We start from the raw sequence: 21,379 nt of genomic DNA, 5'->3' as shown, positions 1-21,379 counted from the left end.
ACTCAAATTGAAAAATGTACTATGGCTTTCCAAATATTAATGCAAAAATACATAGGTAGGTAAAAACCAGAAAATTGGAATTACTCCAGTGATTGAATGTTCTCTGTGCCATTATTGTATTATTTTGTACAGACCTAGATTTTAGTCAACCATGGTTCCTCAAATCAGCAACTAAACTCAAAGATGTTCAGAGGTCTCATTTTTCAATTTCAATTCAGTGCAAAAGATACTTTCTATTTTTATTAAACATACAGAATACTATGCTAGAAATCCATAAAGCAATTAGCTCTTAATATGTTACCATATGTCATCTGGGAGTATAATAGAAGACCAAGATGAAACTAAAACTAAAAGTCATTTAATGCAAATATTCTTTTTTTATACTAATGACATACTCCAAATGCACCTCATAATTTTGGCAGAAACAGAAGAATCAGGAATGACCTCACTTTTTAGTGAGCCTTGTTCCAAAATTTTCTTGCAAGTTTATTCTTTGGAACCTGAATACTTGTTCCCATTACACAATGATCTGGATCCCAAACACCCACAAGACTATAAAGTGGCATATGCAGATACATCTAAACATATACCCATAAAGTAGGGCTTAACTACTGTGAACCTTTGGGAAAACCCATTAAGAGTCCAACCTAAATAGCCAGAAATACAACCATTCAAAATACTGAGGAATGGGAATTGGAATTTCCACTTTAAGCTAAGGAAATGAACATCTGGGATCTAGAGACATATGTGAAGTTCAAAGACAGAGTTTTCTAGTCCTCAGCTAATAGAATAAGGGTGGAGAAGGAAGTCCTTAAAACTCTGGGTACTTCCATGAATAACAGAAATCACAACGCTTAGAAAACTGCAAAAGTGCTATAAAGTTTCTCCTTTAGCAAGAAGGAAAAATGTTGTTAGAGGCACTGGTTCACCTGGCTGGAGCTGTTCCAGATGGTCATTTCCAGTGTTAGGACATAATCAAGGCAGGAACTTACATGCAGTTTTAAATGTTATTTCACTGCTGTGCCTTCAAATTTTATTTTTTGAAACCTAAAAATTCACATAGCAAGAATGAAATTATAAACTTTCTGTGTTTTTTTTCTTACCGAGAGGAAGGTGGTGATGAAAAGGAAAATTTTGTGGCATTTTTCTTAATTTTAACGAAGCAAACATTCATATGAAAGTATACTTTTTAGAATGTTTATTAAGACTTTTTAATTATATAAGATTTTTAAAAATATTAAGATTTTTCTTATTCTATGTAATCTGAAATCTTGGAGATGCTTTATACATATAGCAATTCAGAGTTGTTTCTTCTAGTAATATTTTTAGAAATTTCAAATTTGGGTCTGTATTAAAATCATAGAAACTGTAAGGAAAAAATGACTGTTTCCTTCTGACTGGCAGACATTTTAAAGTGAGAAATTCAACTGAAATAATTTACAATCAAGTAGCTTTTAGTATTTAGTATTCAGCATTTGTTAGAATTATAAAGTAACAAATTTTAAGTAAAACATACTTTAATATGAAGTTTAACATTTACTGAATTTAGATTGTATGACTTCTACTTTATAACTTTTTATAGATTTAAATGTATTCTTACATTTTTCTCCCTTCCCTTTCATAAATTTGTTTGAAAATAAATGATAACCTGAAGTATAGAAAAAATTTACCACACTAGGAAAGAGTTTATATAAAAAGAAAGTTAAAGTGAAAAGAAAATTAAATCATCCTCTAATGAATATCTACAAAAGGAAAATATAAAAATGACTAAGCTACAGATTGTTTTTAAAATATTTTTGCTATAAATCAATTTTTCATTTCAGGACAAAATTAAATGAGCAGTCTTGAAAAGATAAAATGTTACTGATTCTTTCTCTCCCTTCTTTTTCAAGGACAATTATAGCTCTAGATTCTTTTGCTACGATCAAAGGAAAATAATTAGCATTTAAAAGTTTCTTATATGTCTAGATTAGTCTAATTCAAACCAGTGGAAAAAGACAGGGGCATTTTTAGAAACTCTAAAGTAGAGAAAATTAAAGAGGATGGTTTTTGACAAATACTAATTACAACACAATACATATTATTACATGTCTTTGTTCATTCATTCAACAAAATTTAATAGTCTTGCTATGTGGCAGATGCTATATTAGGCAGTGGGTATACATCACAGAACAAAACCAGACAAAAATGTGGGATCTCAAGGAGATTGTATTTTATCTGAAATAGGGGCTTAATTATCATAAAAACAGAATTCATAGAATCAAATAAATATCATAATGATTCAACAATAGAAACAAATCTTAGAAAACATAATCCAACCTCAATCAATTAACAAATGAAAATGATAAAGCTTTGAATAACTGGCAGAGATCAACATGTCCCTTCTCTTGAAAGGATATTCTATTCTCAACCTTCCAAAATACACTACAGTTATGTAATTTTCCATTGTACATAAACTGTAAGTAGACATTAAGATTTTAAAAATACAGTGGTTAAAAGCTATTTTTAATAGTTTTTATCATCATTCTATGCATTTTCTAAAATGTTTAAACCAGACACAATAAATTTATAATATATTATTACTCACAAAAATAATTTCCAATAATATTAAGACACAGGTAAAAGTAAAGATTATGTGTTTATACAAAAAAGTGTTATGTGTAATAAAGGAATGACTGCATACATACCAAGTCTCTAAGAAAGTCCCACTTCTTAGCTCCCATATCATAAAGTCCAACTCCACCATCCAAGAAACAACACACTGCATGACCAGGAGGAAGAGAAAATGCTTGATTGTGTGTCAAAGTTGGGGGTGGAACTGCTTCACTTGTTGAGGACGTATAATGATTTTTGGCTGGAGATTGAACTGAAACTAAAATACAAGGAAAAAAAATAAACATTTCCATTGGAATAAAACCACAAAGCTTAATTCAGAAAGATTCTTAATTAAAAAAAAAAAAAAAAAAACAGAATCAGTACCAGTAAACCCTTTAGGCAATGATCATATTTTCTACCACATGAGCATTTCTTTGGCATTGCCAAAAAATATGGTAATATAAGCACAAAGTTGGATATTATTTTAAAGTACAGATGGAATAAATAGATGAAAATTAGTGTGTTGAGGAATCACAATCTGTTGTAAATGTGTGGTTTCTTATCATCCAATGAATTTAAGCACAGCATGATTATTTCTAAATGATAAACTTCCTTCAAAATACTGATGTAATAGCTTATTCCATTCTTCCACACACACAAACATAAAGGCATATATTTTTTTTCTTTTAAAACAAATAACTCTCTGCCAATAATTTTCAAGGCAATGAAAATAATTACTTTGAGATTATGCATAATTCATTTTAATTTAGCATAAATTAAGAATCACAACACTGTCTGATCTGCATTGGCATCTCAATTTTCTTTCTTCTTCCTAGGTGTTTTTTGTTTGTTTGTTTTTGTTTTTTTACTGTTCTAAAACTTTGATTTCACCTACTTTCAATTACATAAATGTCACCACGTTTATTTTTATATATTATTTATCCCGTATTTTGTCTTCTCTCAAAAAGCTTTTCTTTAAAATGTGAATGCAAATATTTTCTTGCAAACATAATTCAAAATAATGATACTACAGTAAATTATGAGACCAATCTACTATTAATTATACACTGGAATATGGAAAATATTTCTCAGTATTTTTTAAATTAAAATATAATTTTTCTTATTTATTATGGATACTACTCATTTCTCAGAATCTGAGAATTACAGAAAGTCCAAACTAGAATGAACTACAAATAACAAAAGAGGCATTTGGTAGCAATGAATTTGGTTCATTGAAATTTTGTTGATCTTTTGTTTAAAATTAATATAATCCATCATTGGTTTTTCTAACACTTCAATTAATTGACATTATATGTGGATTAGAAAACTTTTATGCACCAATCTATTTGTAAATCACGCCTTCGGAATTCAGTGAGTGTGTTTACTTTTTAAAAATTTCATTTTCACAACCGTTCTTCTTCCATACTTTCTGTTATGTTAAAAAACTGAGGGAAAATCCTAGACATCAAACAAGAGGTAATATGAAAGGCACTGCTCAAAAATGACAAGACTGGTATGTTATTCTTTATATTTTCTGATTTTGTCTAACGAACACAGGCTACTTTTGTAATAAGAAGAAAAATACAGATATTCCATGGCATGGCAGTTCAAAGCCTCTGAACAAATAAAGTAATTAATAATGACAAAAAAATTGCAGGACACCTAAACAATAAGCCAGCAGCCAGCATGTTACTTCTCCAGTTCTAATATTTCTAGACGTTCTGGTTTCCAGGCTCTAGACTGATTAGGGACATCACAATTTTGTAGAAGGGATATAGGTTCAAATACAGAAGTTTTCTACCACTTGCTATTGCCTACCAATTAGACACCAAAATAACTTACTTTGAATAGCCATTGATTACTTAGTATATTATAAAGGTGGTCAGCAATGAGTAAGAAGGAAACAATCGCTCTAGATTTTTCACTGAATTCCCTACCCCATGTTTTTTACGATACATTATACAAAATGGGAACAGTACCAAACATGCAGAGTAACCATGATGGATGTTACTGGAAGTCTATTTCCTTCCCCTTATATTTGGGAAAAATTCTAATTCTAAACCTTCCCCAAATTTCCAGATCTTTTCCTTTCATGAATTAAGTGTATTTTTTTCTTAATTACAGAGGTAATGAATGATGCAGAAAATATACACAGAAACAAAGAAGACACAGAAGATCTGTAATACTACAACTAATTCAGTGATGACTGGTATTCAAACATGTAATATATATTCTAGATCCTATAATTTGTATATTTAGGTTTTAAGTTTCTTATAAACTGTACAGATTTTAAATGAGCCATGTGTAAAACATAAATTCTCCCAGTTCAGATAATTCTCTTTAATTCTATACTCTTAATATTTCTAACTTATTTTCATCAATATCATTGATTCATCTTTTTCATGTAGATAATCTGAAATTATCTAAATATTCTTATTTAATAGCCTTATACAAATGTAACTTGGCTCTACATATTTTCATTTTAGTAATAGTAGATCTTATGCAGCTCTGATGGTTCCTTCTGCACATGTATTATCAAAGCCTATTTTTAAAAATTGCTTTTCAGTAGCATGTAGTATTGGATATAATACTATATCATTTTATTTGATAGAAAATACAATATTTTTTAAAAATTAAAATTTTGATCATATTTTTACTTACATTTTTTTCTTGGAGGAGAATTAAGCACATGTAAGCAGTGAAATCCTGTTTTCTTTAATTTCAGATTATCAATAGGTGTTGTTCTTGAAACATTCCAAATGCGTAAAACACCCACTTGAGAATCTAGTCAGATTAGGGACAAAGCGTATTATAACAAATTTTGTATGGAACTAAAATGTCTAGACATAAAGTAATAAAACTTCAACTGGAAATATTTTTAGAACTAATTATTGACATCCTTTGAATAACAATACCATACAGTAATACAACCAAACAGCTGAAATACTATTTAACCGTTAAATTTTTGGCATGTTTAACTATTTTTTTTTTCTCCAAAACCTTTTATAGGGCTAGAAACTGCCTGTCTTGGCACCTTCCTCCTATGAAGACCATTGTAATAACTCAACAGCAAAAAAAAAGGACCCTATTGACACATGCTTGTTCTAGGAAATGGCAAGCCATCTCTAACTTTAAATAATCAATCCTTCCAGCTTTGAAATGTTTATAAACTGTTCCACTGTCCACTTTCAGTCATTAAGGACTGTCAAATATACCTGAAGGCCAATTAGATAGTCTCCTTTCTTCCAAAATTCCCACCTTAATTCCTGTTTTGGAGAATAGTCTGGCAGTTCCCCAAATGATTAAACATAGAATTACCATATGACTCAGCAATTCCACTCCTTGACATACACTCAACAGAATTATAAGCAAAAGTCCACACCAAAACTTGCACATACACGTTCATAGCAGCATTATCTATAACAGTAAAATGGTGGAAACAATATATATGTCTATCAACAGATGAATGGATAAACAAAACCTGCCATATCCATATAATGACATATTATTCAGCCATAAAAAGGAATGAAGTACTGATACATGCTACAAGGTTGAACCTTGAAAACTTTATGTTAAATGAAAGAAGCCAGAAACAAAAGGCCACAGATTGAATGTTTCCATTTATATGAAATGTCCAGAAAAGGCAAGTCCACAGAGATAAAAAGTAATTAGCAGCTGATGTTTGCACATGTGTGTATCATGGACTGTGGGGAGGGAGTAATGAAGAGTAACTGCTGGTGAGAACAGGGTTTGCTTGAGGAATAATGACATGATTTTTAATTTTACAGTGGTAATAACTGTACAGCTTTGTGAATATACTAGAAACCACTGAACTGCATGCTTTAAAAATGGTGAATTTTATATGTGAAGGATATTGCAGTAATGGTAATAACAGACATTAAAAAGTTCCATGCCTATTGGGCTGCGCATGATGGCTTACGTCTGTAATCCCAGCACTTTAGGAGGCTGAGGCGGGTGGACCATTTGAGGTTAGGGTATGAGACCAGCCCGGCCAACATGGTAAAACTCTTGTCTCTACTAAAAATAGAAAAATTAGCCACGTGTGATGGCATGTGTCTGAAATCTCAGCTACTTGGGAGGCTGAAGCAGGAGAATCACTTGAACCTGGAAGGTGGAGGTTGCAGTGAGCCAAGATTGCATCAGTTCACTGCAGACTGCGTGACAGAGCAAGATACTGTCTCAAAAAAAAAAAATTCATGCCTATTACTAATTACATCCTGAAAATTTAAAGGCAATTAAGATATACAAATTAAGATTCTATCTACTTTCATGTACAGTTGCCCCTTGTTATTTGTGGGAGATTGGTTCTAGTATCTTCCATGGATAAAAAAATCCATCAATGCTCAAGTCTCTTACATAAAGTGGCATAATATTTGCATATATTATACTTTAAATCATTTCCAAATTACTTGTTGTATTAATCTGTTCTCACACTGCTAGAAATAAATACCTGTGACTGGGTAATTTATAAAGAAAAGAGGTTTAACTGGCTCTCAGTTCTGCATGTCTGGGGAGGCCTCAGGAAATTTACAATCATGGTGGAAGGCAAAGGAGAAGCAGGCACCTTCTTCACAGGGTAGTGGAATGGAGTGAGTGCAAGCAGGAGAAATGCCAGACACTTACAAAACCATCAGATCTCGTGAGACTCACTCATTATCACGAGAACAGCATGGGGGAAACTGTGGCCCCCATGATCCAATTAGCTCCACCTGAGTCCACCATTGACAGTGGGGATTGTGGCAATTACAATTCAAGATGAGATTTTGGGTGGAGATACAGTCGAGCCATATCACTTATTATAAGTAAAACAATGCCTACACATCACATTATTTACATGGATTCAACGTAGTACTTGTCACACTGCAAAGTCAAGTTTTGCTTCTGGAAATTTTGTGGAAAATTTTGTGGATTTTTTTTTTCCCCTAACATTTATCATTCACAGCAGTTGATTCAATCCATGGAGTGGCGTCAGTGTTATGTATTAAAGAAGTAAAGATTTTAAAATTTTGAGAGGATAAAGAAACTTTGTCTATTATTTTACACTAAGCAAATATGGGAAGTATTTATATGGTAGCTGAAAATATTCTGTCTCTTCAGTGGTCTCTTTCTCTGAACACAATTAAATGGTAAAAGTAGAGAGTCATTTAATTTCTAGTTACTAGTCCTCAATTCCCTCATCTTCCTATCACCTATCACTACTTATCTTTACTAATTCACTCATGAGTAGGAAACCATGAAGGGGTATCCTTTTAGCTCATGGACAGTGAGTGCTATAGTTTGAATGCCTCCCACAAAATTCACATATTAGAAACATAATTCCCAATATAACATAGTTAGAAGATGGCATCTAATCAGAGACAATCAGGTCATTCGGACTCTACTCTTATGAATGCATTAATATAGACAGTGTAGGAGTGTTTTGTTGTTGTTGTTGTTGTTGTTGTTAACAGTTTTGCTCGTTACCCAGGCTGGAATCAATGGCGTGATCTCAGCTCACCGCAACCTTCGCCTCCTGGGTTCAAGCAATTCTCCTGTCTCAGCCTCAGAAGTAGCTGAGATTACAGATGCCCGCCACCATGCCCAGCTAATTTTGTATTTTTAGTAGAGACAGGGTTTCTCCATGTTGGTCAGGCTGGTCTTGAACTCCCAACCTCAGGTGATTTGCCTGCCTCGGCCTCCCAAAGTGCTGGCATTACAGGTGTGAGCCACCGTGCATGGCCTGGAATGGGTTATTTATTTTGAGTGTGGCTTTGTTACAATAGCGAGCTAGGTCCCCTTTTGCTTTCATGCTCTTGGCTTCTCTTGGTTTCAGCAGCACAAAGTTCCTCTTTAGATGCCTGTGCCATGCTCTTGGGGATCCCAGCCTCCTTATATATGCCTTAAACTAATCTAAACTAGTTTATAGTTTAGATTGCTATAAACTATAATGTTTATAGATTACTCAGCTTGTAGCATTCTGTTATAGCAGAATATTCTGTGGTATTCTGTTACAGCAACACAAAATAGACTAAGACAGTGAAGCTAATAAAGCTCCCATCAGCTAATTGTTTTCCTGGTCAGTACCTTCAATGTCATCCTACTATGCTTGAAACTGAACTGTCTTTGTCTTTTACACACACACAGACACGCTCACATGTGTGTACATATATACTATATTCCAAGATATTCCCAGAAACCTGGAAGAGTGGGCCTTAATTTTCATTTCATTTTCTTTATCATTAATGACATACAATAAAAATAAAAGTGCACTAGTCATTTACTATAATAAATGATAATAATTGAGCTATTAATACATTTTACACAAACTCAACCTATAAAGGACAATTTCCTAAATTCAGTGAAAGGATGTATACACATATTTAAAACCCTAGGGGAAGGAGATTAGCTTACCTCCAGTTACAAACATCCCAGGAGCACTGGGAACCCAGGCTAAGCACTGTACAGAAGCTGCAGCACTGGGAAGATGAAATGTTGTTATGCAAGAAAGTGATTCGGAATCTACCAGGCGAATTCCATAATGCAAATTAACTACTAGAAGATAATCAGTAGATAGTGGGTCCCATTCCAAAGCCATAACTGGATCCTCTTCATCTGTCCCTTCAAGGGATTCAGGTCTCAAAACATGCTTCTGATTTTTATTACCTATTAAAATATAGAGAGAATTATTTCCAAAAATCTTGCAAAAAAAAGATCAATAATTTTGAACATGTTAACTTTTTCCTTGTACAATATCTATCTCTGAGGGTATTGAAAATATAGATGTGGCATTTCTATGCAGAAGGTATAACTGACAAGTGAATGTAGAATAATTTGTCCTAATGATGAAAGTCAGATGCGATGCTCTGCTTTGACAATTTCCAGTGCCTTGAATGTTTCTCCCATTTGTTACTGGAAAGCGATAAGAAAATATGCAGATGAATAATATACTCAGGTCTTGTCAACAATTACAAATTTCACTGGGTCACAGCAGCACAGAATATAGAAAATGCTTATTGAAATAAAAAATATCATACAGTGATTTAAAAGGATAAATGTTAGAGCTGGCTGACTGCCTGGGTCCAATCCTACTTCTACTTCTTAGTAGCTTTGCTGTCTCAGACAAGATACTTTATCTCCCTGGGCCTCCGTTTTGTGATTTTTTTTTTTTAAATAATGGAGACTATAATAATGCTTACCTCACTGAGTTTTAAAAACGATTAAATGAATTTGATTAAAATGTTTAGAATAGTGGTATACATTATAAACAGCACATTACTATTTACTGTTATTGCTTTCTCATTCATCTTATCATTTGCCATCTACCAGTACAAATAGGGAAGCCAGAAAGATATGGAGTTAAAACAAGTCTAATTAAATGAAGCAAAGGATCATCAAACAAACTTCTTGTTCTTTGTAATTTATGTGCACAAGTGGAAATAGGGAAAAAAAAAATCATTCTGCTGAGATGCTACGTTGGAACTCCACTGGGTAACTCCTCATTCTCAAGAGAGGCAGCGCAGCAGCTAGTTAGAGAGACTATAGCCTTACCAGAAAGTACCAATTAGTCCTAAGTATCATAAAGGAAGTGTGTCTTTTTTAAAAAGCACAATTGAAAGATAACACAACTTTTGCTGCAATCCCATGTCATTTAAAATGATTTAAAATTACAGAATTGAGACCAGAAATAAATGTATCCTGTGTGCTTTTAAAAGGGAGACTATAATATTGTGAAATATATGTTTGGTTTTCACCTCTATTTCCTGGTATTACAACTCCTCAAATCCTTGGACTCTCTGCAGCGTCATTTTGTGTGATAGTGAGTAGACTAGGAAGCTGGTGGCCACTCGGTGGCTTCCTAACATGACTGGTCACGGGAAAGACCAAGGCTTGATGAGAGAGTTGGGACCTTCAGCCTCATTCCCCAATGTCCAGAGAGGGAAGAGGGACTGAAGGTTAGGCTGATTGGCAAGGGCCAACATTTTAATCAATATGCCTATGTAATAAAGCATCTATGAAAACCCTAAAGAAACAAGAATTTGGGAGTTTCCAGAGAGCTGAGCATATGGAGGCTCCTGGGGGGCAGCATGATTGAAGACAGCATGGAAGCCCCATGTCTTTTCCTATATGCCTTGCCCTATTCATCTTTTCATTTGTATCCTTTGTAATATCCTTTATAATAAGGTAAGAAAATGTTTTCCTGAGTTCTGTGAGCCACAGGAGCAAACCATTCAAATCCAATGAGGGGGCCACCCATGGGAACCTTGATTATAGCCAGCCATTCAGAAGCACAGGCAAAGGCCAACAACTGGCATCAGAAGAGGGGACAGTCATGGGGACAGATCCCTCAATGCGTATGATCTGACTCTGTCTCCAGGTAGGTAGTGTCGGGATTGAACTGGAGGACGCCCAGCGAGAGTCGGCTGTAGAGGTGGCCGTTTGCTTAATGTACGGAGAAAACCTCTCAAACATCTAGTGTCGTAAGTGTGCTATGAGAGTAGAGTAGCAGAAACTGAGTCTGTTTTTTCCACTAAGTAACAGTTATATAAAGACAGTGTCATCAACAACATTCCTACAATAAAACAAGGCATATTTTTATTAAGGTTATGGAGTAACACCAAAATCAGTTCAATTTAAACATGCTTATAATAAAGATTTTTAAAAAGGTTCTCTGATGAACTTGGCCTAGGAATACAATTTGAGATAACTAAAGCAGTTTTCTACTGTTTTGCCCTGGAGTCCTCTGTTCATACAATAATATTTACAAGAAAATCCAGTAAATAATACCGGATAACATGGTGCTTTTCAGGCTGAAAAGAAGATAGCTTAAAGCTCAGCTGGCTCATTGATGAAGCCCTCATACCCTCAGTACCCACACTTAAGTATACAAACATACAGAGCTCAGTTTAAAAATTACTGACTTAAAATGACGAACTACATTATTGTGCCCAATTGTCCATGAACGTTTATTTCTTCTTCCGAGAAGGACTAGACAACAGAGATCGTGAGCTCAGTTTCCTGCAAGAACCTGGAGAATAGAAATCCTATGTTGTAACATCGGGATGGAACTAACTGTGGTGCCAGTAAGTCATTAAGTAGATAAGGTTAACAACTCATCAATAGTAAGAAGCCTAGCTATACTGGTACTAATGCTGACAGTTTCCAACTCACAATCCAGAATGTAATGTTAGAATTAAAAGGTAGTGTTTCCTTCATGATCCATTAGTTAATGTATATACAAAAGGGAAATACCCAGCAGGATTGTACCTTTCATAATGTTTGTGCATATTAATTGCTAAATAAATCCTACAGAATAAATGGGGTTATCAAGTCTATATTGGGTTGTTATGGGTTGAACTGTGCTCCCTCAAAAAAGGCATTAAATTCCTCACCCCTAGTTATCTGCAAATGTAATCTTATTTGGAATTAGGGCTGTTGCAGATGACCAAGTTAAGACGAGGTCCTTAGGGTACAGCCTAATCCAATATGACTACGTCTTTATAAAAAGGGAAAATTTTGTCACAGAGACATGCAGCACACAGCAGGGAAGCCATGTGCCATGTGAAGACTGCAGTTATATTGCCACAAGCCAAGGACAGGAAGCCAGGAGAGAGGCCTGGAAAAGTCCCTTCCTTAGTGCCTTCAGGGGGAACGTGGCCCTCTTTACACCTTATTTTATACTTCTGTCCTCAAGAATTGTGAGATAATAAAATTTATGTTCTAAGCTATCTTGTTTGTGATACTTTTCTTACATCAGCTCTAATAAACCAATATATGGGTTGAACAGAAAAATAACACTTGCTAACTTGTGTATAGATGCCCCAGTTACTTGGTTTAACAACTGGAAGATTGGGTTATTGAAAAACAATGGTCTCTACTGGAAGCCACATAGCTCAGACTGTTCAAATATTAATCATTCCATCCTCTAAATCTAAGATAGAGAAAACAAAGGAAACCTTTTTTTTCCTGTTTGGTTCTATGTCAAAATAAGCATACACTGTCTCAATGTTTTATATTTTAGATACATAATACAACGTCTCAATGTCCTATGGCTTGAAACTTTCAAAGACACCTAATAATAATAAATCAAGAAAAAAGACAACCTTGGTCAGCGATAAAGGAGAGGGTAAAAAAGGCAAATCATAAAATATACAAATATCTAGAGTGCAGTTTAGAGTAAAATAAAAACACACTCCTCATATCTTCTTTAGATCTAGCTTGAAAAGTGTCAGAATCCTGATGAAATCTCTGAGTGCAGGCCAGGGAAGATGTGGAGGAACATCACTAATGAGATCTGGTTACATAATCCAGAGAGGTAAGAGCAGGAACCACACAGCATACATATTTATTATAGATTACATTCCAGAAACTAAGGAAGACGGCCGGAGATAAAGGTTACAGAGAAAGAAGTGGTATTCACCAAATCAAAACAAAGAAAGCTATGAATTCCATTGCTTAACTACGAGCCTTAATGACCAACTATAAAACAGAATCTGCTTCCAATGCAGAGGATAGAGCAGATGAACTAGGAGTGCAGGTGCTTGGTACAACAAATCCAGAAGAAGCACCAGTCATTGATCCTTCCTCATGCTAACCTTCGACAAACCGATGAGGCTGCCCCCATGTTAACCTGGTACAACCAGACAGAACAACAGAGGACATGTACAAAGAACTGAGAGAGAGGCTGGAGAAGAAGTATATGAACATTTATTTTCTTCTTTCTTTAAAAGTAAATAATAGATCCTGTTTAAAATGTATTTAGAATATAATGGCCTCAATGTATTCATGTTTTTACACAATCCTTTTTAACTTTAGAAACATTACTTCCTGAAGAAAGATCTGTGTAAATTTTCACAATGTCATGTGTTCGATTTCAGTATCTTTTTTCTATTAATTTCAGATAAATTAAATTCAATTTGTTTTGTGAAAGTAGTTATCCTGTTCCTGAGAAAGCACTTCATTCATCCATCTAGCCAGCCAGAAGTCACATATATCAACAGAGATACCCGATAGCTAAAAGCATGTTTCCCAAATGTTAAAAATACTTATTTTTGAGGGGAAAGCAAGCAATTCAGGTAATTTTTAATTTTTAATCAGACTTTTGTAAGTGAACATAATCTAATTTCTCAGACCCTTTCATTCAGCCAAATTAATTAACTAATAGGGGCTCGAAGGGTTATCACTTTTCTTTTATGCCAGTTTCAAAGCCTTTGCCAAGGAGCCATGGCATTAGAATGGTATTTTTAAAAGCAGGTGGGATAACATTTAGGATTAGTATTAATAAACCATCATACACTCTTGCTCTATGTCCTTCTTCATTCAGGCTGTTTTTTAGTAAATGTACAGAAATAAAGAATTGACTTTAAAATACAAATATGGGATAAATGACTGATTTAGGTTAATTCCAAGTAAAATCTGCAGAGCTATGTTGAATGTATTATAATATATATACATCTTACTTCAAATGAATATTTAGACTCAGTACAATACTGGATGACATTTTCACAATAATAATAATATCAAAAGTAAAATTTCATCACTTTTGGCTTTATTTACAATGGGGACTGGTCACTGGAAAGAGCAAGTAAGTACAAAATTATATATAAGAAAAACGTACTTTTTAAAGATACTGTACTAATTAAATTCTCACCTGGCTGAAAAATCGACAGACTTCCATCAATATGACCAAACGCAACTTTCCCCTTTTTGTGTGTATGCCATCTGAATATACAGATGTCAGACAAGAAGCTATGAGCTTCTTTGTGTACAGTCACTCCACTGTCTGGTCCTGAGATGGTCCAAATGAACAGCGGGCCTCTGTGGGAAACAAATGCCACCACATCATCTGCATTCCAGCTCCAGTTCAGAGAAGCAGGGATCCCTGGAATAAATTAAATATAGACACATAATAAAGAGACATGGCACAAGATTATACCATTAAATATTATTTATACTGTTAACATTTCTAAAACAAATCAAAATACAAGAGCATATTTATTATTTTTAAGATATATTACTTCCTTATTTGGGAATTAGGTTTACAAAGAAATCCCAAAGACTGCAGGGAACATATGTATGGAGAGTCCATGATGAAAGAAAATATATCTAATTAGGTTAAATACTACTTACATGATCATATGCTTCATAGAGTCAAATACATTTGTATACTTTTTTATTTTAAGCCTATATAGTAAAGATTAAAGCAATAAATGCTTATTGTGTATTTGTGGGTAGGACCTATAGGCATTCTAGGTACACGGGGTAGTGTGGGGTAAAATTCCTGCTTAAAAGACATTTAAATATGTGTTAGAGATATAGGGATTAGTGAATAAAAAGATAAATGCTACTATAAGGATTTAAAAACAATGTACTTTATTTTATAATCTATGTTTTATCAGGAATTTAGATTCAAATCTAAGCCTTGCCTCAAATAAACAAGTCATTTTATTTCTCCAAATTTCTGTTTCCTCATCTATTAAAAGGAGATAACAATTAAAAATAGCTGTCCATTTATTTTACATGAAAGAAAAGGAAATACAATCATTTATGTAAAGGTACCTTTTAGTCTATAAGATGGAATATAAAAGTTAATTGTTAATTAACCTGCTATTGTGATCAAATAAATCATATATAAAATAAGCGTTAGGAGAAATTTATGAGAGATTGTGCATCTTCCAACACTGATATACTAGTTGGCTGCATCAAAATCAAGAAATGAAGTATAACATATCAGATCATGTGGAGTTTGAGCCAAAAAATTTATTTTTAACAAGCTTCCTCAAATAATTTTGATATACAGAAAGGTTTAGAAACCACTGTGCTACCGTCCTTGAAATTGGATTTGAATTATATCTAGAAGGAGGGGTAGAGTTTAAATACATGGAATGAGCAGTATTTTCCAGGAAAAGAAAATGATGTGAACAAAGACACAGAGTTGAAATTCACTGATTGATAGTAAGTTCAGTTTGTGTCAACAGACTATGTGCTCCAATGCTAAATGAATGAATCCATACATGAAAAAGGCCAATTAAAATGTTGATGTGGTTTTAGGATACAATAACAGAAGTAGAATTTACCGAAAAAGAGATGAGTTAGTCTTTATGGATCAAACTACCACAGCACAGTAGAAGGACAACAGAATAGTGGCTCTCTGACTACATATTTAGAGAAAGACAGCAAGGAAAGTGAAGGGACCAGAAACAGTGTCATATAAAAATAATAATGTAAAACACTTTTATAGTGACTTATGTATGAGCATTTCTAAGAGCTCTGCAAATAACAACTAATTTAATTCTCCCAACAATATTCTGAGCTAAGTAAGTAGTACTATTATCCAATGTTACATAAAGTGTGACTTTTTCAAATTGGCGACAATTTTTACATCTTATATTTGGAAAAACTATATGCATTTTCCTTTAAGTGGATAGATTATTAGAAAAAAAGGAAGAATGAAGTAAAAACACAGAGGCAAGATCAAATTCAACAACTGTATGTGAAACTTGAAAAAAAAAAATTCACTTAATGCAAATTTCTACTTTGCTTAAGCAGGATTCCAAAAAGAAAAATGAGCCTAAAACTTTTCAAAAGAGTTGTTTAACATGAAAATCACCAAAACTAATCATAATTTTTTGCAAACAAAATATCAGTCTTCAAATTAAGAAGATATTTGGATAGCTGAAAATTTTCAGAGAAAGGAAGAAGACAAAAAATTTGCCAAAAGATTTCCACAATTATCTAATCATTCTGGGACTGTTAATTAGAAAGCATTATTTAATTGTATATTCAGTCACAAAGGAAACTATGGTATATATAGCTAATGAATAAATAAAATCTTCCCCCAAGAATGGATTTAATGTATATAGTGTTTGATGATAAATCTATGGATATACTAGGTGATAATAAAATTAATCATTACTTTTGCAAAACATTTAGAATTTATGTTTATTATATGCAGTCATAACCTAATATTGACTTTGTGTTACATCTTTATGAGAACAATAATACCATGTAATCTTTTTAGTTTATGGCATATAAAATATGGAAAGAATTTCAAGAAGGATTTGTTGTGTTATTTAAGATGAATCTCACACAAAGCTAGGTTTAAAGTACTGGGAAATGCATTATAAATCAATATAAACAATAATGGAGTAATCTATAGGATTTGTGATGGATAGAGAAACAGATATGACCAGAAAACACGGGGAGATATGAAAAGTCTTGATTGAAGTTATCAATCACTGTTTACATACCACAAAGCATTATATCAAAAGTAATTTGTTTTTTTTTTCTCATGGAAGGCCTTAAGAAAAGCTGTTAATTATATTAACTGAAGCTCATTGAATAGCTGACTTTTACAATGTTTTGTTCAGAGATTAGAACAAACTGTCTAATACATTGGTTGTTATAAGTAAAAATAAAAAAAATAGGATATGTGAACTTGGGAATGAGAATCCTATTTTCCTAGCTGAAAATTAACTTCATTTGATAAATATCTTTAATAGTTGAGTAATAAAATTTATGTATTACATTGATATTTTAAGCACTCTTAATGACCAAATTTGAAAAGATAAACCAATATACTAAATATATTGAATATGTCTAAAAGTTACAAAATATAGTATTATTTTATTATTATGGGAAAAATTTGAAAATAATTGCCTATAAATTCTCAGTATTGTTGCCTTAGATTATAAAGAAATTTGAACAAAATAAGGTTAGTGAGATTGTCATGTCTCAGTTTTCTATCTCAAATTTATAACAATTATTTTTTAGAGAAGAAGGTGATTTGAAACATAACCAGCAATAACTTTCAAAACCATAATCAACTGAACTAAATACGGTGCTCAAAAAGAGAGTTAATTATTGTGACATTGAACACAGAATTATTACTTAACTTTACCATTATGATGGAGTAAAATTAAATATGAGTTCCTCATTCTGAGTAGAAAGAGTATAATACTATTACTCCAATTCATAAAGTCCAATTTGTGTGAATAAGGACATTCTTCCTTGACCAAATTAAAAACAAAGACATGAAACCAGCTCAACAATGCATCAAATATATGCATAATACGTTCTTTGTAATTTAAAGGTTGGAATAGAGTATTGAATGGCCAAGGCTTATTACCTGTCTCAATAAGAAAATCTTTCTGATTATTATTTTTATATTTATTTATATTTATTTTGGAAATTTTTTATTACAATTAAACATTAATAAAATTATTTGGTATTGGCTATGTTTTTAGTTGATCATATGTTCTAAGTACAATTATTTCAGGAAATTTAGTTTTAGTTTTGTACCTATGGATACAAGTCATTATGTGAAATGTATTTCTTATACAGGTTACCATTAGGAAGTTTGAAAACACCATTTTAAAACCTGAACTAATAATATTAATAGTGCTCTCTGAAATAAAAATATTTTATTCCATAAAATAAATCCCAGTTATAATTATACCTTTTGTACTGTCGAGTTTAGCAATGACTTTTTGTTCTGCAACATTCCAAATGATCACTAAATTATCAGTACTGCCACTTGCAAATAGATCAGGATTATGTGGACACCAAGAAATTGCTGTGATTGTTTTTTTATGTTCAGACATAATTGCATGAAGTTTGAATTCATTATAACGGTGATCCAACTAAAACAAAATATATAAATAAAATATTTTAGTGCTCCTTTTTTAGATAATACACTATTAATAGTCACATTACACAAAATGAAAGCTACATACACGAAAGTTAGTTCGCCTTATAATAAAGATATGAACACATTTCAAGCCTTGGTCTACATTCAAGTGTATTAAAGAATATTCAACCAGCTGAAAAAAAAAACATTAAAAACTGAGAGAATGAAAACACATCCATTTAAAAAATAAGTAAAAATCAATGTTTCACATTTAAATATGCATGATGATTCAGAGCTTTATTATATTTTCCATAGCTATATCTATTTATGAGAAGAAAAAACCCTTGGTTTTAGAATTTTTTTTGGCAATTTTTTACTTATACTTGAATCAAGAAAATTTGAGTTACACAAACCAACTGCTCATTCTTAATATTATTAAGATGTCCAAAGCTTCCAAGGCAATGATAACATACACCCATTTTATTTTATTGTTTTTTGGGGAATGGAACATTATATTGTGTTTCTATATGTTAACAGAAAAAATAAACAGCCTAATTTCTTCTATTTCATTTGTAAATGTGCCTCCATTAATTCGAGAATTAATCTCTGTCATTTTTAGCATGTTTTGGAATATGTTGTTTATGCCCTTTTGTTGTAGTTTTTTCCCCTTTAGCATATACTGAGCCTTTCACTGTGCTATTCTAAGTTTTAAAAATCGATATTAAATATTATTACATTAAACTTTTTAAAGCCATATACTTGCAATAAAATCCTAACTGATAAACAGCCTTCAAAGCCCTACACAATTGAATCTCTGCTATCTTGCAAAGGAATTTGAATCATGTTCCTGTTTGTTTTCTCTGAACTTCTTGTTTCTCTATTACAGCAAATCACTTCCACTTCATGGCCTTCTGCTTGCTGCTCATTTGGCCTTTTAATACTCTGTCCACTGATTTGCTCGTGATTATTCATTCTCCTACTGAGGTCTGAGTTTAAATGCATCTCTTCCGAGAGATGTTTTCTGAGCACGTTATCCTAGTTCATAACTCTCCCCAGAACCTATCCCATGGCTCTATCTTATTATACCTGTTTTTGCAACCTCTGCAGAACACACTTCTTTCTGAAAAATTTACCTGTTTGTTTACTTATTTATCTTATGACCTTTCCTTACGCCTTACAAGAATATAAGTTCCACAAGAAGACTTTGTCTCGTTTCTTTATAGTCGCAATCACGGTACAGAGTAACGCTTGGTTAATTCAAGAGATTCAGTTAATATTATTGAAAGAATAAACACTTATGATACTGTTTAGCATTTAAGTAATTTAATTTTGCCACCACAAATAATGCTGCAGTGAACATTGCATGTAAAATGTTTGAGTAATCACATAATTTCCTAAGGTTTTCTCTTCTGTAATTTCTCTCTCTTTCTATAAGTTCAGCTATTCTTGGACAACTTTGGATGAAAACATTATTAAATATAACCCAGTACCAATGGAGTTTTCCTCTGATTAGCACTGCAGCAATAGTAATTTTAAGTCGACTTATTTAAATACATACTTGTGTTTTCTATACATTTAGGAATAAAAAGGTTTGGAAGTTTTAAATTATTCAGCAATTCAGTCACTTGTGGTAGATGCTGTGAGTATATCTAATGTATCCAAAAGAAAAAACATACTATATAAGTTAGAAATTCAGTAGAAGTATCTATTAATATAGTAAATGTGTAAAGAAACTATGTTGCATATCAGTGACCTACACTGATATTACCATACGAATTATCTATCTAGTATCTGTTAGCACACTAGAGAATACTGAACTATTAACAGGAATTAATCTACTAATGCATTCCTATTATATTTACAATTCAGTAATACTGGACTGAACTATTACATTGAGATCGACCATAAATTACTCTACTTTTAGATATCAGTGCATTACAAATAAACAGTTAAAGAAAAATTCTAATACCATTTCCCATTATAATCATTCAGAAAAATTTAATACTTGAGTATCATTATCCAGAGTGTGATAGATTATCAGACTTTGACTACACATTGGCTATAGGTGTGAATTAATAAACATTACCTCTGAAAATAATTATATCATGTTATATTTAATCAGCATAATTTTCAAAGGACTTTAATTGAGATTATCATATTCAAAACAATACTTATTAACATAAATTTCATGTTAATGTCACCATTTAATAATGCAATTTTCTACTGGCATACCTTGAAACAAAGTTTTATGTGGACACTGTAATGTACTGTTCCCTAAATTTATTTGCATTAACTTCTAAATTAGGGTAATTTTTAGTTTGTTTCAGTTCTTAATGACATGACAACTTTCATGTACATTGTTTATATTAATAATTTTACCTTAATATTTTTAAATATTCATCATCAAATATCATCACACAATTTAAGACATTGAAACTTGAAAAAATTAAGTTCTGCTTTCATTCACTGAGTTTCTTTACCATCCTTACCTCGGAAGAATAGTTGGATTTGCTTGATAACTTTCTTTCTTTAGGAAGAAATAAAAGACAAGACAGTGACATAGGAGAGAAATTGTGTAGGAGGAATTTGGGAGTGAGAAGCTTGGGAGTATGTAAAGAGTATAATGGAGGTAGATGAGAGAACAAAAGAGGCATTTTAAAGTCTTGCTGCTGTGTTGTGTATAAAGGGGATGAAAATGAAGAAGTGTGAATTATACTGAAGTTACATTTTGGTTTCTAGATATTTCTACAGTCGTGAGAAATGGGGACTACATGAAATCTTATGCTATATTGGGGAAAATGAATTGTTTTATACATTAACACTATTATTTCTTAAATTTTCAATAAGCTAGAGTACAATTAGTAATGAACTAATGTGTAGTAATGAAAATAATTTTTACTCTAGAATAAAACAAGATTATTTTTAGTTTTAGCTGAAATAAGTTGGAGTTTCAAGATTCTTTCCTTAAACCCATTCAATTAACGAATGTCTTCTAAGCTCCAGAAAGTGTGCAAAAATTTGAGAATTAAACGATGGGAAAGATTCACTTCTAATAACTGAAAGCATCTAGAGAGGCAGTCAATTTTATGAGGTCCTTCACTACTAAAAAAGAGGCAGGAAACAGGATACGGAAGAGTTAATAACAGGACTTTAGATTGG

The 21,379-nt window shown here is 32.5% G+C and overlaps 1 protein-coding gene across 5 annotated transcripts in view; it reads right to left on the bottom strand.

Annotated features, from left to right (window-relative positions):
• WDR17 (WD repeat domain 17) overlaps positions 1 to 21,379 on the bottom strand; it is a 116,524-nt gene that overhangs the window by 50,722 nt on the left and 44,423 nt on the right. For 4 of the 5 annotated variants that reach the window (XM_039468608.2, XM_039468609.2, XM_039468610.2 and 1 more), the window contains 5 exons: positions 18,050 to 18,233; positions 14,243 to 14,473; positions 9,007 to 9,258; positions 5,257 to 5,379; positions 2,688 to 2,872 (listed from right to left, as the gene is read on the bottom strand). In XM_039468608.2, coding sequence (XP_039324542.1) covers positions 2,688 to 2,872; positions 5,257 to 5,379; positions 9,007 to 9,258; positions 14,243 to 14,473; positions 18,050 to 18,233 — 975 coding nt within the window. The remainder of the gene's footprint in view (positions 1 to 2,687; positions 2,873 to 5,256; positions 5,380 to 9,006; positions 9,259 to 14,242; positions 14,474 to 18,049; positions 18,234 to 21,379) is intronic. The other variant, XM_074396655.1, reaches the window with a different exon arrangement.

The sequence above is a fragment of the Saimiri boliviensis genome, chromosome 3, assembly GCF_048565385.1.
Source record: "Saimiri boliviensis isolate mSaiBol1 chromosome 3, mSaiBol1.pri, whole genome shotgun sequence".
Taxonomy (NCBI): Eukaryota; Metazoa; Chordata; class Mammalia; order Primates; family Cebidae; genus Saimiri; species Saimiri boliviensis.
The sequence above is the reverse complement of the archived record's forward strand: the minus strand, read 5'-3'. Positions and strand labels throughout refer to the sequence as shown.